This window comes from Cnephaeus nilssonii (assembly GCF_951640355.1).
Source record: "Cnephaeus nilssonii genome assembly, chromosome: 18".
NCBI lineage: Eukaryota > Metazoa > Chordata > Mammalia > Chiroptera > Vespertilionidae > Cnephaeus > Cnephaeus nilssonii.
The window spans coordinates 9,181,608-9,197,460 of NC_137089.1; the positions used below are offsets into that span (position 1 = coordinate 9,181,608).

At 40.8% G+C, this 15,853-nt stretch overlaps 1 protein-coding gene across 6 annotated transcripts in view; it reads left to right on the forward strand.

Annotated features, from left to right (window-relative positions):
• ESRP1 (epithelial splicing regulatory protein 1) overlaps positions 1–15,853 on the forward strand; it is a 55,576-nt gene that overhangs the window by 15,598 nt on the left and 24,125 nt on the right. For 4 of the 6 annotated variants that reach the window (XM_079796202.1, XM_079796204.1, XM_079796206.1 and 1 more), the window contains exons 5-12: positions 4,097–4,195; positions 4,332–4,386; positions 5,594–5,704; positions 5,834–5,966; positions 6,057–6,099; positions 8,460–8,761; positions 10,169–10,390; positions 13,072–13,270. In XM_079796202.1, the coding sequence (XP_079652328.1) occupies positions 4,097–4,195; positions 4,332–4,386; positions 5,594–5,704; positions 5,834–5,966; positions 6,057–6,099; positions 8,460–8,761; positions 10,169–10,390; positions 13,072–13,270 (1,164 nt within the window). The remainder of the gene's footprint in view (positions 1–4,096; positions 4,196–4,331; positions 4,387–5,593; positions 5,705–5,833; positions 5,967–6,056; positions 6,100–8,459; positions 8,762–10,168; positions 10,391–13,071; positions 13,271–15,853) is intronic. The other 2 variants (XM_079796203.1, XM_079796205.1) reach the window with 1 other exon arrangement.

Sequence of the window (15,853 nt, forward strand, 5' to 3'; positions counted from 1 at the left end):
TGGGAAAGTTGGTCATCTGATGGCTCTAGGAAGAAAGAGAAAGGATATCACTTATTAAATGCCTGCTTTGTACCCTGGGCTTGCTTTGTTTCATTTCATCTTTACCAAAAAAAAAAAACACCAAAAAAACAACCACAGGGAACTAAAGATGATTACAGTTTATGCTTTACAGATAAGCTGAAACTTAGTGGGGTTAAGGAGTTTGCCAAGACCACATGGCTGCATTTGTACACGTGGCATATGTAACTGCAGAGACACGCAGCTGGTGAGGGACAACAGAAAAATGAATTTGCCTAGCAGGGTGGGACAGTGATGAAAGGATACTTACTGGAGGAAGGAAGGAAGGAAGGAGGAGACTTGGGAGGGGGGTTGAAATGGAAAAGGGGGTTTTGATTTGAGAAAGGAAAAGGGTATACTCATTGAATTAATTCTACATGATTGGCTCTAAGGGTTGGTGGAATGGAGCTCTCTGAATTTTTTTTTTTTTTTGGAAATTTTTTTTTATTGATTTCAGAGAAGAAGGAAGAAGGAGAGAGAGATAGAAATATCAATGATGAGAATCATTGATCAGCTGCCTCCTGCTGGGGATTGAACCCACAACTCAGGCATGTGCCCTTGACCAGAATTGAATCTAGGACTCTTCAGTCTGTAGGCTGACACGAGAGCCAAACCGGCAAGGGCTCTCTAAATTGTTTTAACATTGTATATGTCCTCTTCATTTGAAGTAAAATAGTACCTAAGAACTTTTTCTTAATAGCTGCCTTCATATTTTATCCTTATAAAATACCAGTCAGAAAATTATAAAATAAGGCAAATATGCTAATAGCTACCACCCTAAATATAGGCTGTCTTCATTTTATTTCTTTTAGTTTTTTTAATTGTGATAAAATTGGTATATAAGCCTATATTTATTTCAGCTGTACAATATTATAATTCAATATTTGTATACACTACAAAATATTTACCACTGTAAGTCTAGTTATCACCCATCACAATACAATCTATCCCCTTCACTCCTTTTGCCCTCCTCCTAACCCTTTCCCTTCCAGTCTGTTTCCCTGAAATCTATGGTGTTTTGTTTGCTTATTTGTGTTTTTTTTTAAGATTCCACAAATGAGTGAAATCGTATGGTACTTGTCTTTCTTTGTCTGATTTATTTCACTTAACATGGTACCCTATGCCCCTCCATGTTGTTACAGATGGCACAATTTCCATCTTTTTATTTATATTGATTTCCGAGAGAGGAAGAGAGAAGGGGAGAGAGATAGAAACATCAAAGATGAGAGAGAGTCATTGATTGGCTGCCTCTTGCACTCCCCCTACTGGGAATCAAGGCCACAACTTGGGCATGTTCCCTGACCAGGAATTGAACCGAACCGTGATCTTCTGGTTCATGGGCCAAGGCTCACTCACTGAGCCACACCAGCTGGGCAAGATTTCTTTCTTTATTATGGCTGAATGATACTATGTACCACATCTTCTTTATCCTTTCATCTAGGTTGCTTCCATATCTTGGCTATCCTACATAATAAAAAGGCAATATGCAAATTGCATCACTCCGCTACGCCCACGATTGGGCCGGCTGGAGGCACGGGGGGGGGGGGGGCGGGACTCAGGGTGGCCGATTGGCTGGCGGTAGGAGCGGGGGGCGGGGACTCGCGAGTCCCTGACTCCCGCTCCTCCCACCGGCCGTTAGGCCAACGCTGAGGAAGGACCCATGGGGCCGGCGGAAGACGCTGGTGGTGGTGGCCGATTGCGTGGCTGCTGGCAGCAGTTTTCCGCCAGCACCAGTTTTCCTCTGGCCACCCGCCGATCGGAGCGCCTCCCGGATCGGAGTTCCTCTCGGGGTAGCCGATCGCGCTGGCGGGAGGCGCTCTGATCGGCGGGGTGGCCAGAGGAAAACTGGTGCTGGCGGAAAACTGCTGCCGGCAGCCAGGTGAAAGTCTATTGCACGAAACTTCGTGCAACGGGTTTCTAGTTGTAAATAATACTGCAATGAAAACGGGTGCATATATCTTTTTAAATTACTGTTGGTATTCTTGGGATAATTACCCAGAAGTGGAATAGGTAGGTTATATGATGGCTCTATTCTTAATTTTTTAAGAAATTGCCATCTAGTTTTCCATATAGTGGCTGCAAGGGTTTACATTCCCACCAACAGTGTATGAGGGTTCCCTTATTTCCACATCCTTTCCAATACTTACTTGTTGTCTTTTTTATAATAGCTGTTTTGACAGATGTGAGGTGACCATTATGGTTTTGATTTTTTTTACTTCAATTTTTCCAATCATTAGTGATGTTGAACATTTTTTACATACCTGTTGGTCACTGTTTTCATTTTAAACTTGAGAAAAGATAGAGTCCCATTGTATTATGGTGTGTTTTTTGTTTTGTTTTAAAGAAATTGTGCTTTGAGGGCAAGAGGAACTAAGCAATATAAAAAGAAAAAGCTTATCTGGCTTTAATTGGCTTTTATTTCTCTTGACAGATGGGGGTGGGATTTTATTTGTACATGTCCTACTGGTCCTAAGCAATTTATTAAATCCTTAAACAGGGTAAGCTGTGGGGCAGCTTAAACGATCTATTGGGAAAGATTTTTTTTTTTAATATGTTTTTGTTGATTTTTTTTTTTTAAAGACAGAGAGCAAGGGAGAGAGAAAAACATTGATTGGCTGCCTCCTGCATGCCCCTTACTAGGATCGAGCCCACAATCTGGGCATGTGTTCTGACGGGGAGTCAAACCTAAGACCTTTCAGTGCATGGGAAGATGCTCAACCAACTGAGCCATACCGGCCAGGAGTATTAGGAGAAATCTTAATCAGGGAGTAATTGCTCAGTGTTGCCTAATTCTTTCCCTTCTGCTTCATGTACACTACAAAGTAGGCATTGCATGCGAGGGTAAGCCCAGCAGTTTGCGAAAAAGAAAGCTTTGTAAGCCCACTCTACCATCTCAGCACTGGTTCAGGTCCATTGTTTGGCTATAGTCTTTTTGATTTTCTAAAAAAAATCCAAGGAATTCCTTTTCCATGAATACTCTCAGGTTCTCCTTTGTTGAGTAGCCTTTAACCTCAGCAAATTTATGAAATGTGAACATCATGACTTCCGTGGTGTGTTCCATTTGAGATGGCATTTTGGTGAAGTCTTGGCTGGAGGCGTGCAGGACTGCTAAGCTGATTGGAACACGGGGCCAGTCAGTATTACTATATGACTTGCACTACATTATAAAATCGACGCAAATCTATGTATAATACAAGTGTGACTATAGCATTGAAACTTAAAAAACACTTCAATGACTTAGCTTCTAAAGGTAACTATCTTAACAAAGATACATGCTTATTTTAGAGAGATTTCAAATTCATAAAACTTGACTGAACTCTTCATTTGGGTTCCACCTTCAAACCCAATTTGAGCCACATATTTCTTAAAAGTCACGTTTCGTATCTTACGCAAACAATCTCCTTTCTGGACCAAGAGCTATGTCGGCGAGTATTGGCTCTTAGTGCTTGAATTGTTTCTTACACATTTACTCTCAAAGGACAAGCATTTGCTGCCATGCAAGATGGCCATACTCTGGGACTCTAAATATCTTTCAGAAGAGAAGTTTTGAGTAGAGGTAGCATGCCAGAAATAGTGTCATCAGTAATTTGAGGTGTCTTTTTCCAACATTCGGCTTAAAAAAAGTCATTTATGATCTTAACAGATGTAACCATATCTTTAAGTCAGCATAGATATTGCCTTGTGTGTGCTGTAACGATATATAGGATGAAGAGTTCTATTAATTTTGCTGAATACTACATGGTTTGAAACTAAACAAAAGTCTCAGTATTGATGCATTTACTACTACTCAATAAACAAATTTTGTTGCTGGTAGTACCTCAGGACAGGGTTTATTTGGCCATTTTTACATAGGAGAGCATGGGAGACTTCAGGAAGTGTGGGTGAAGTCCAAACTGATGGAATGCAGGTATTCTGAGATTTTAAAGAATTGTCCACCTAGGTACATTTTATTACGCTTCTTAGCTCTGTGTGTGTCATTTGAAGTTAGAAGCAACCTCATTTTACCTCCCCAAAATGTTTCCTTGACTTAATCTGCCAGGTTTAAATTTTGAGAAGAATAGTTCAGTGTCCCGGTATGGAGCCTCTCAAGTTGAAGATATGGGGAATATAATTATAGCAATGATTTCAGAGCCTTATAGTAAGTATTGCCATTGTAACAACGTACACCTAGAATTTGATCCCGCCCACTTTCCCTCACCTATACATTTGAATTTCCTTCCACAACCTTATCTCTCTAATTGCTAAAATGATGACGTATGTGTTCTCATTTTTAGATCACAGGTTTTCAGACCCAGAGAGAGTCAATTACAAATTTGAAAGCGGCACTTGGTAAGTGTTTGAGCCTTTTGGTTTGTTTTATTCATTTTGTGACATTTAACTCCCTTTATACTTTGGCTGTCCATTTTTCAATAGCAGGTCATTCAGAGAAGAAGGTTTCTCTTTAAGTGTGCTTGGATGTCGGGATTAATGAAATATTTGCATCTTTAGTCCCTAGGGCCCTGTGTACAGCAGCATATGTTTGTGTCTGTGATTATTGTAGCCTCTCTGAACTATCCATTCTCTCCCTGGAAAACTTCCAAAGCGGAAAATCATAGGCTTTAAAAGAGTTCACAAGGTCTTTCCTGAGATAATTTAAAGTATGTCCTATCAGCTTCTACTTTAAAGCAAAGGAAATAACTGGGGAGGAGTATGAGATGGTGGTATCTCTGTTGTGATCACAGGCAGACCTAGTTAAGCTTGTAAATCTCTGTAGTGAATTGTGTGAGATTGCCTGGTGCCTGACATGAACAGAAACTTCTGACATCTTAGCCCACAGAGAGACTTTGAGGCCTACTTAGTTGTAGAGAAAGTGACTCACTAGGAAAATGTCCTAGGAGTACTGAAAATATGAATGTGGGAGGAATAGAACATCAAAAGGTGTCAAAATATATCATAGGTGATTTGCAAATGACTCATTAAGGGGTGTGGGCACTCCCAGGCATTTCTATAAACACGCTCTGTGATGGCTCCCCGGTTTGATAGAGGAGGTATCTTAATGGTAGACTTGTGACCATGCACACACATTCCTGATGTGGGTTAACTGCCAGCTTTATGGCACATCTTACATTTTGCTATCAAAGTGGGTTTAAAACCCGCTGGTGTACCGGCCAGTTCTGAGAATGAATTTAAGCCTGTCCTTCTTGGCTTTGGAATTGACAAGCCCTCAGGATATTGGGAGAACTCTGCTCTCTAAGAATCGATCCTGGGTCCTTTGGAGTGTATGGCAGGCACGCAGCAACTCAGCTGATGGTCGGTTTGCAGGGGGAGCTAGCTGTGTTGGATCTGCATAGCCAGTGATCTTTCTATAGTGAACCACCTAGACATAACTTTGAATTGTGCCCAGATAATCTTTGATTTTACACAGTAAATGAGGCAATATTAAAAGTCTGCCCAAACTGCAAAAAAAATAATACTTCATGTGTAACTAGGCAAATTGTCTTACGGGTCAGACTCCCTAGCGTTAATCATGCAACCTGAAGTTTTGCTTGATCCACAGCAGCAAGATGGAACTTGTTGACGACAACACGGTAGTCAGAGCCCGGGGTTTGCCATGGCAGTCTTCGGATCAAGATATTGCAAGATTTTTCAAAGGCCTCAATATTGCCAAGTTGGTTTTCTCTCATCTCTGTTTTACTTAACAATCCCAAAGGGATCATGGACTGGGTATCATCTTCCCCTGACTGTATTTTTTTTTTTTTTTTTTCCCCTACTGCTCCCTGTTCTGTTCTTTGTAAAGGGGAGGTGCAGCACTTTGTCTGAATGCCCAGGGTCGGAGGAATGGAGAGGCTCTGGTTAGATTTGTGAGTGAGGAGCACAGAGACCTCGCACTGCAGAGGCACAAACACCACATGGGGACCCGGTACATAGAGGTACGTCCTCACAACCTGAGACCCTGACACCCTGAGGACAAACATGAGAAGGCTCAGAAACCATATCTTAATTTCCCTTTCTTTTCCTAGGTTTACAAAGCAACAGGTGAAGATTTTCTTAAAATTGCTGGTGGTGAGTGCCTTTTATAAAATGTGGCTATAATAAGAGTCTAAAACTTTTACCTATATGCCAAGGTTAGATACATAGTGTCTTGAATAGTTTTTAGTTCCCAATGAAACAACTTTTTTTAGTTCCCAATGAAACAACTTTTTTATTTTTAATAGGAGGAAGAAAATGTCCAATAGTATCAGTAAGTGTAATGCATAACACTTTGCCCTAAGGCTTGAGTCAACCAACTAGAGTTAAATAGCCATTAAAAATAGGTGCACAAAGTGAACGGGTCATATAAAGTTCATGTACAAAGGGAAAGAGTAGTTCTTAAAAGAAATTAGGTAGCCTGAAAACTACTTTTAAAAAAATATATATATATTTTATTGATTTTTTACAGAGAGGAAGGGAGAGGGACAGAGAGTTAGAAACATTGATCAGCTGCCTCCTGCACACCCCCACACTGGGGATGCACCCGCAACCAAGGTACATGCCCTTGATCAGAATCACACCTGGGACCCTTCAGTCCGCAAGCCGACGCTCCATCCACTGAGCCAAACCGGTTTCGGCTGAAAACTACTTTTAAACAGCCAAGTAGAGCCCTAACCGGTTTGGCTCAGTGGATAGAGCGTAGGCCTTCAGACTGAAGGGTCCCAGGTTCGATTCCGGTCAAGGACATGTACCTTGGTTGCGGGCACATCCCCAGTGGGGAGTGTGCAGGAGGCAGCTGATTGATGTTTCTGGCTCTCTGTCCCTCTCCCTTCCTTTCTATAAAAAATCAATAAAATATATAAACAGCCAAGTAGAATACCTGGAATTGTTGCATATCTGCTTCTAGTTTTTCTCTAAATTTCCTGAATTCATCAATGGCCATGACTGTGGTAGCTTTCCGGCATCTGGTATTTTAGGATATGTGGTGTAAGTCTTTATCAAATTCTTGGGTGACTTACAACTTTAAAACCTAAAAATAACAGATGCATAAAAAAATGTTAACTATGATTTGTCCAACAGATTTTTTTTCTATACATATAACTACTCTGTAAGTTTCTATTGCTCTGTTCAGATTGCTTTATAACTCCCTTGCTCCTTTTTAATATAATGAATATCTTCCTGTGGTACTCGGTTTTCTTAAATGTTAATTACTATTCAGTATTATATGTAGCATACATTTTTATTAAACATCCCTGTTGGCATCTAGAGCTTATGTCCAACTCTTTACTCTAAGTATGTTACAGTGAATATTTTTGTACCTATGTATGTGCCACCCATTAGGATGAATGTCTAAAAGTAGGATAGCTGAATCAAAGAATGTGGGTGGATCTTTTAAGAGACCTTTGACACCTATTGCCAAAATAAACGAGGGTGACTTTCACTTAAATACAGAGGACATTTGCATCCCTGCATTATGCAGCCCTGGTAAAAATTTTTGCAGTTGTAGAACTTATAGTAGCAGCATCCTGTTTACACCATTTGCTGGTATAATTCTGTTCTCGAACTTATTTCTTGAGATAAACCACGGCTTCCAAATTTAGAGCTTCAAGTTTAATAGAGTTTTCAGAGTTTCCAAAGTAATGTTTGATATTGGTTGGGGATAGAGTGTATTTTGAATTGCTGTGATTCTGAGGTCCTATGATAAGCTGCAGATGGCAAAGTTATTAATGTTCAAGTTAATACCTAGTATTTCATGGTATGTGAGCAGTATAAGTAAGGGAAAATATTGCTAGTGTACGAGCTTGAATGATGTGCATTTGAGTATTTGCTACATGGCTGTACTGTACAAAATGCTTTATGTTAGGCAGAATGTTAATAAACGTTGAAACTAACTGCCAAGTATATTTATTATACTATTCTCTGTACTTGAGTATGTTTTAATCTTTCTTAATAAGAAGTAATCAGAAAATAACAAAAATCACTAAAGTACTTTATATATAATAACTCATAATTTATGAGATAGGTAATTTTATCCTCATTTTACAGATGAGGAAACTAAGTGACAGGTTAAATTTCTTTTAAGTCCTATGTACCCTAGTAAAATGGTATAAGCCAAGTTTGGACCCAGGCATTCTAGCTCCAGGACCTGTGCCCTTGACCATCGTGATGATTAATTGCCTCTCCATGAGAAGAATATGGTGGCTGGTCCATAATTGACTTGTCTGGTTATCCTCCTAATTGAGAAGTGTTTTATGAAAATGGTAGGGGGGAAAGTTTTAAGACTGTGTGAAGAGAATTCTTTTTTTCCTGGGTTGTTACTAAAAAAGCTCAGTTGGGAGTGTGGGTCTTAATTACAAATTCAAGACATTGCCAAGAATTTTAGCATTTCAGATTTGGTGAAGTTGATGTCTTAATCCTTTCTCCCCCTGCTTCCTAATATTTGTGTTTCCTAGGGACGTCCAACGAGGTAGCCCAATTTCTCTCCAAGGAAAATCAAGTCATTGTCCGCATGCGGGGGCTGCCATTCACAGCCACGGCTGATGAGGTGGTGGCCTTCTTTGGACAGCATTGCCCCATCACTGGGGGGAAGGAAGGCATCCTCTTTGTTACCTACCCAGATGGCAGGCCAACAGGGGATGCCTTCGTCCTCTTTGCTTGCGAGGAGTATGCACAGAACGCACTGAGGAAGCATAAGGACTTGTTGGGTAAAAGATACATTGAACTCTTCAGGAGCACAGCAGCTGAAGTTCAGCAGGTTGGTTTTTAAGAGCATGTTGGTGGTTTTGCATTATTTCTATTTATTTCTGAAACCAACCCTACCCTGTTCATTGTTAAAATAAAATCTTACTCTGTAACGAAATGATAGCCACTGTTAACTTGTGTACACACACACACACACACACACACACACACACAAACGCCAGGTGTTTTTATATAACTGGAATACTGCTATAGATATTCTTTTGTATTCTGTTTCAAAAGTATCTATCTTGCCCAGTCGGTGTGGCTCAGTGGTTGAGCATCGACCCATGCACCAAGAGATCGTCGGTTCAATTCCTGGTCAGGGCACATGCCCGGGTTGCAGGGTCAGTCCCTGGTGGGGGCTGTGCAGGAGGCAGCTGATCTTTTGCTGTGTTTATGCTTTGATTTTTGTTTGTTGGTTGGTTGGTCACCTCTTACTCAGAGAGCAACTGTGACAGGGGTGAGTGAGGAAATTAGGGCAAATTTTCCGGAGTGTCTTGATGGCTACGTTTTCAGTATGTAGGATGATTAAGTTCGCAATGGCAAATTGTTCAGAAAACCCGGGGATGCCACACATGGCATTTGCACAGTATTACCCAATAGTGGGCATGTTCTAAACGAAGACAAAAATAGGCAAGAGCTTTGAAATTTACGTGGGACCAGTTTTTTTCTCCAAAATGAACTTGACATGATTCATTCTCAAGACAGCTAAATTTCATGTATTTAAAAGTCAAGATCCTCTGTCTTCCCAGTGTCAAAGGTTCACGTGGCAGTTAAATGGTTATTTTTATGGCCACTAAATTATTTTTTTCAGTTTTACATTGCCATTCTATCTTTTTGCTTTATATATTATTTGCTTTGTAAGTGTGGCATTGTATTTTCATATAATCCAGAGTCACTGTTTTACCTGTGGTTCCATTACTGGGTTATTCTTTTTATACTTCTTGGATTTGGAGCAATGTGAAGCAATATTAAGGGGAATATTGTCCTTAATAAAATGAAACTAATAGATTGCTACAGTAGTCCATGATTAGCCATTCAAGATATTAATGAAAGTGATAGGCTTTAAGGATATTTGTCCCAAAGCAGATATAGATGTATTTGTCAAGTAGACAAGTCTTTAATCTAAGCAGATTTGTGCTGTGTGTGGTATATACCTCAGCACACTTTTGCAAAAGTGGGTCTCACACTGGCCCAGATGCAAAGCATGAAGCCCTTTCTCCATGAGTGTGTCTCAAACGTTAATACGCTATGAATTACCTGGGGACCTTGTTAAAATGCAGATTTATATTTAGTAGATTTGGGGTAGAGCCGAGATTATGCATTTCTCACAGGCTCCTCCCCCCGTGATGCCAGTGCTGGTCGGCAGGCAGCATTATCAAAGCAAGACTGAGTCCCTTCTGTTTTGCTTTGAGTACAGGTGCTGAATCGATTCTCCTCGGCTCCTCCTCTCATTCCACTTCCAACCCCGCCCATTATTCCAGTACTACCTCAGCAGTTTGTGCCGCCTACAAATGTTAGAGACTGTATACGCCTTCGAGGTCTTCCCTATGCAGCCACAATCGAGGACATCCTGGACTTTCTGGGGGAGTTTTCCACAGATATTCGGACTCATGGAGTTCACATGGTATTGAATCACCAGGTAAGAAAGTCACTTACTCGAAAACTGATTTGCTTATTTTTATCATCAAAGAGTCTCTCCCCATAAAAGAGTGCAAACGTTTGTCAGTTTTATAGTTAGTCTTGCAGGGAAGATGTAACTATAAATGCGAGAGGTCTTTAGGATGAACTCCAGAAAGAATGCTGTCATCATTATGGTAATACAAATTTGGGTCTGATTCTGTCATCACATATATGCATCAAATTCTCAGTAGCATCACGTAGTACATATCAGTCTAATACAACATTTTACTGTTGCAACTACTGAGCTCTGCAACTCTGCTGTCATAGCGTGAAAGCAATCATAGACAATACGTACCCGTGAGCTTGTCTGTTCAAGAGTATATTGTATCCATAGACTGTCCAGAAAACGTGTGTATGTGTGTGTGTTAGATATCAAATTACATTCGGTAAAGTACAAACTCAATAAAGAGTAGTATCTGTACCACCTAGAATAGGATGTGGTCATAATTGGCACTCAAATGTATTAATCAATTAATTATTTAATGGAAACCTATCAAAATCTAACCAAATTCCATGATATGCAAGTATACGTTCTAAGCATATTAAAAATAGTTCCTGGCTTAGTGTCCCTTAATTTTGGGTTTAAATAAAATTAATCATCTTTGTTGCTGGACAATATGCCAGTATTTTGTGCTGTCATAAGCAGGACAGAATCCTCAAAACCTATAAACCCAATAGTCCTAATTAAAAATTTTGCAACTCTTCATTAAAAGCAAAGGTGTATTAATTTTTGAAAATGAGATGTTTCTGATTTCAGTGATGGGTTGAATATAGGTTTGTATTGGAAATACCAACGTTTTTCTAAACTGCTAGTGTTCCACTTTCTCTTTTCACATGGAGATTTGGTCCCATTTGAAACCATAATCCTGCCTCACTGGGAAGTGCATGTCACTGGGTGCAGGCAGTCAGAAAGTCCTGAAACCCTGCTAGGTTTTCCACACCAGCGCATGCTAGGTACCCTCTCAGCGTGCTTCACGGGTGAGAGTCCTTTTGAAGAAAATTCCCCACAATTGCCCATAAATCCCCACCAGCGACTGGTTTGGTTTTTCTTTGAGTCACCATTTCTAATAACCTAGGGGCCATTATTACTTTTTAACTAATAACAGTAGACAGAATTACCTGTCATTGACCCACATTGTGATTGCACTTGGGAGAAATGCTTTGTAGATGATGGACAAGCTCTCAGCTGTCTCGAAGATGTTAGAGTTCCTTCTTGGACTGGGTGTCCCTGGTATCCCTGACTTCCCTGGGATGGCAACTCGTCTGGTAACTTGCATGGTAAATCATTTGCACTAAATGGTCCCTGTGAGACTTTAAAATATATATATATTTTTTTTTTATTGATTTTTTACAGAGTGGAAGGGGGAGAGATAGAGAGTTAGAAACATCCATGAGAGAGAAACATCGATCAGCTGCCTCCTGTACGCCCCCTACTGGGGATGTGCCCCCAACCAAGGTACGTGCCCTTGACCAGAATCGAACCTGGGACCTTTCAGTCCGCAGGCCGACGCTCTGTCCCCTGAGCCAAACCGGTTTTGGCCCCTGGGAGACTTTTAAAGAAATCCCTAACTGTGAAAGAATTCCCAGAAGCTGATGGTATCCTTTTTTTCTCCCCTCATAAAATGTCCATGCTGAATGTAACTAAGGCATCCCAGTTCTGTGGAACACATCGATCAGCGTGGTTCTAAATAGGAGATTTTTAGCAAGCTATTTGTCATGGAGAAAATTACCATCAGCACCTGTTTGACCAACATTTAAGATGGAGGTGCAGCCGGAACCGGTTTGGCTCAGTGGATAGAGCGTCGGCCTGCGGACTCAAGGGTCCCAGGTTCGATTCCGGTCAAGGGCATGTACCTTGGTTGCGGGCACATCCCCAGTAGGGGGTGTGCAGGAGGCAGCTGGTCGATGTTTCTCTCTCATCGATGTTTCTAACTCTCTATCCCTCTCTCTTCCTCTCTGTAAAAAATCAATAAAATATATTAAAAAAAAAAAAAGATGGAGGTGCAGGGGCAGAGGCGAGAGACGGGCTTCCATGCAAGGCTGGTGACGCTGCCGTCCCGTCCCCAGCCCGTGCTGTGCTTGACAGCTGCCCACTTCCTGTCTCCCTTCCTGGCCCCAGGCCACATTCCAGCCTCGGCTGCAGGGACACGGGACAGGGGGGTGGCGGGTCAGGGATGGGCAGAACTGAGCGCCGAAAGAGGACACTCGTTCATCCAGTTTCTCACAGGAGGATACACAAAGCTCCAGTACGGGTTCTGTTACCAGCTTTTCTCAATCAAACGTTATAATTGGACTTTTCAGAAGGGCAAGACCCAAAACCAGTACACAGTCCTGTACTCTCAAACCACAGCCCCACGGAGACCTGATCAACCCTTTGCCAATCTGATACTAGCAGAAACCAAGAAGGACCACTGTCTCCCATGAACCCTCAAAACCGTTTCTTCCATGTGTTGCGGGCCCTTCTGGTGCTTAGGGGATGAAATGCGAGTCCGATTTCAGTCCATCCCACGGTCACCCACGTTTTGTTGCCTACAGTGTTCGTGCTGTGGGCGGTGGTCACTTGGCATGTTTCGAAAGCAACCATTTCCTGGTTGAAGGAGACCGCCTCCATTTGTGTTTATCCTTCCCCCACACGCTCAGGGCCGCCCGTCAGGAGATGCCTTTATCCAGATGAAGTCCGCGGACAGAGCGTTTATGGCTGCACAGAAGTGTCATAAAAAAACCATGAAGGACAGATACGTGGAAGTCTTTCAGTGTTCAGCTGAGGAGATGAACTTTGTGTTAATGGGGGGCACTTTAAATCGAAATGGCTTGTCCCCACCGCCATGTAAGTTACCATGTAAGTTTTTCTTGGGTCTTGGCGCTCTTCTACGCTGTGTGCTGGTAGGTGCTTGAGCTGCTTTCTGTGTTCCTGGTTCTTTCTGAGGCAGGCAAGGCGGTCACATAGGCTTTCCCATCTGAAATCGGTAGCATCTGGGAATCACTGAAGACCTTGGTTGCGGACACCCATAATTAGAGATGCTACAGATACCTCCTTTCAAATTATATTCTTGCTTTTCCAGTGATAAGCCCTTGATTTCTGAAGCTTAGTGTGCTCAAGATAAGCACTGACTCTGGGAGGCAACCTGGCTATGTAGATATTTGAATACGCATTTAAAGGTAAAAGACGTATGGCCGGATCTTTATTTTTTTTTTCTCCTGGAACCCACGAAGCTTTCTGTAGAAGGGTCATTGGATGCCCATTTTGCATCTCTAAAGTTACGGAGCATTAAGTATTTTTGGACAGGATAGCCTGGGGAGCATTTCTCTTGCTCTCCAGGATATCTGGCATGAGCAAGTTAGTAAAAAAAATGTAAATGCGTAAATAAATTAGCCAAAGTTTCCATTGGATCGCAGGATCAGTGCTTAATTTCAAGCCATGCTCTTGCTCATTGGCCCCTGGGTGCAAGCCATCTGGAATCCTGTTTGAGAGGAATTAAGCCCTTTAGTCTGAAGACCAAGTTCTGGTTAGTCAAGAATGTTAAAACGTGAATCTTTGGACGGTTTTCACTTTTGAATAAAACATACCTGTCAGGAGGCATGTTGGGTATGTTTAAAGCATGTAGCACTTGGAATGCAGTCCAGAGATAACTGAGACAGTAAACTGGATTATGTGCTTGATTCCAATAACATGGGGAGTGTTCGAGAACATTACTTTCTAATACAGAGAAATCTGTATCAAGAAACCTATTTCAATAAGTGTTATTCATAGGATATTCAGTGGGGCTTAATCCTTTTTTTCCCTTGGAATTTCTAAATGCTAATATTCCATTTATCTGCTGCTTGCTGTTGGTGAAGAGCTAAGAGTTGATCTAATGAGCATCGAGTTTTGAAAGTTTATGATTGGGTTTAAGTAGTTATGTATATATATTTTAAATATACTTTTATTGATTTCAGAGGGGAAGGGAGAGGGAGAGAGAGAGAAACATCAATGATGAGAGAGAATTAAACCTGGGACCCTTCAGTCCACAAGCCAATGCTCTGTGTTCCTGGTTCTTTCTGAGGCAGGCAAGGTGGTTATATAGGCTGAGCCAAACCAGCTAGGGCTAAGTAGTTATCTTAAAGTAATCTTAGTCATATATATTCTGTCCATAAGCCACTGATTATGTCAGTAACTTTTACGATTTCTCTTAGTGATAATCTTTCGAGCGTTATGAGATAAGGGAATTTCTCCTTCATGTGTAACCCAATTTCTGCTGTGATATCATTTTATTTCTCTCTTCCTGGTGCAGAACTGGTCATCACACTTTCTTCATAAGACTTTTCATTTCTTCCCTTTCTCCCTCACAAGCCTGAAAATAATAAACATGTTAAATGTATTTTTCACATAAAAATATATTTACACATCTTTACTATTAATACTTTTCCAAAATTTTAACTAAAATTTGACCATTTGCCATTTTAGTGAAAGAGTTCACTTATTTTTTAGTTCAAGTCAGAATTTCAGTTTATGCTAATATTATGCCTGTTCTACTGGACTGTTCTTTTCCTGCCGACTCACTTTAGGTGGTTGCCTATTTATACAACAACCAAAAAATTTACAGAAATTGCATTGTTTTTTATATAATCTCAAGGACTAATACAGTTAAAATAGTGATTAGTTAGGACTCACTGAGGAGTTTCTTACTGAATTTGGGAAAGAAGTGCTGCTAAAGTATCATTGTTTTAAAGTTGCAAACTTTAATTTATTTATAAAAATTTAACTTTTCAAAAAGTTGAGCATTTGAATTTCACCTCCATTCTTCTCGTCTATGAAAATATACTCCTTATTCTCTTTTAGGAATATGAGAATAGCTGTCCTTTCATTTGAGGGATACCCAAATCTGAGTAGACTAATATGTTTAGTTATTAAAAAATTACTACTTTTCTTTGTTTTAAGGGAGAAAAGACTTATACCTACTATGTATATATGTCTTATTGGTTTGAGACACTGTCCTTAATGAATTGCTTCATAGCTTTGAAAGCTGGAAATACACACAGGCTTTATAATTTTTTTATATGACTGATGCCTTAACTTGTCCTGATTGCCCTTTTAAGGCCAGGCATCATAATTTTAAAATTCATCTACATGTAGCTCGATTTTCAGTGAGTATGAACGAGCTATCCAAAAGATGAATATGAGGTCGATATGGGTACCCATATGACGTCTTTGCCCTGTACCCATATGCAACTGACTGTCCTACTCCTCTCCATACACATGTGGATACTCGGAAGACTTGCAGAAGACGAGAGATTTTCATGTGAAAAGGTTATCCCTTATGCCTCTGATATTTGCAAAATAGAATAGGTTGTTCTAGGTGTGCAAATTAAAGTTAGGAACCCTGCCCTAGCCAGTTTGGCTCAGTGGATAGAACATCGGCCTGAGGACTGAAGGGTCCCAGGT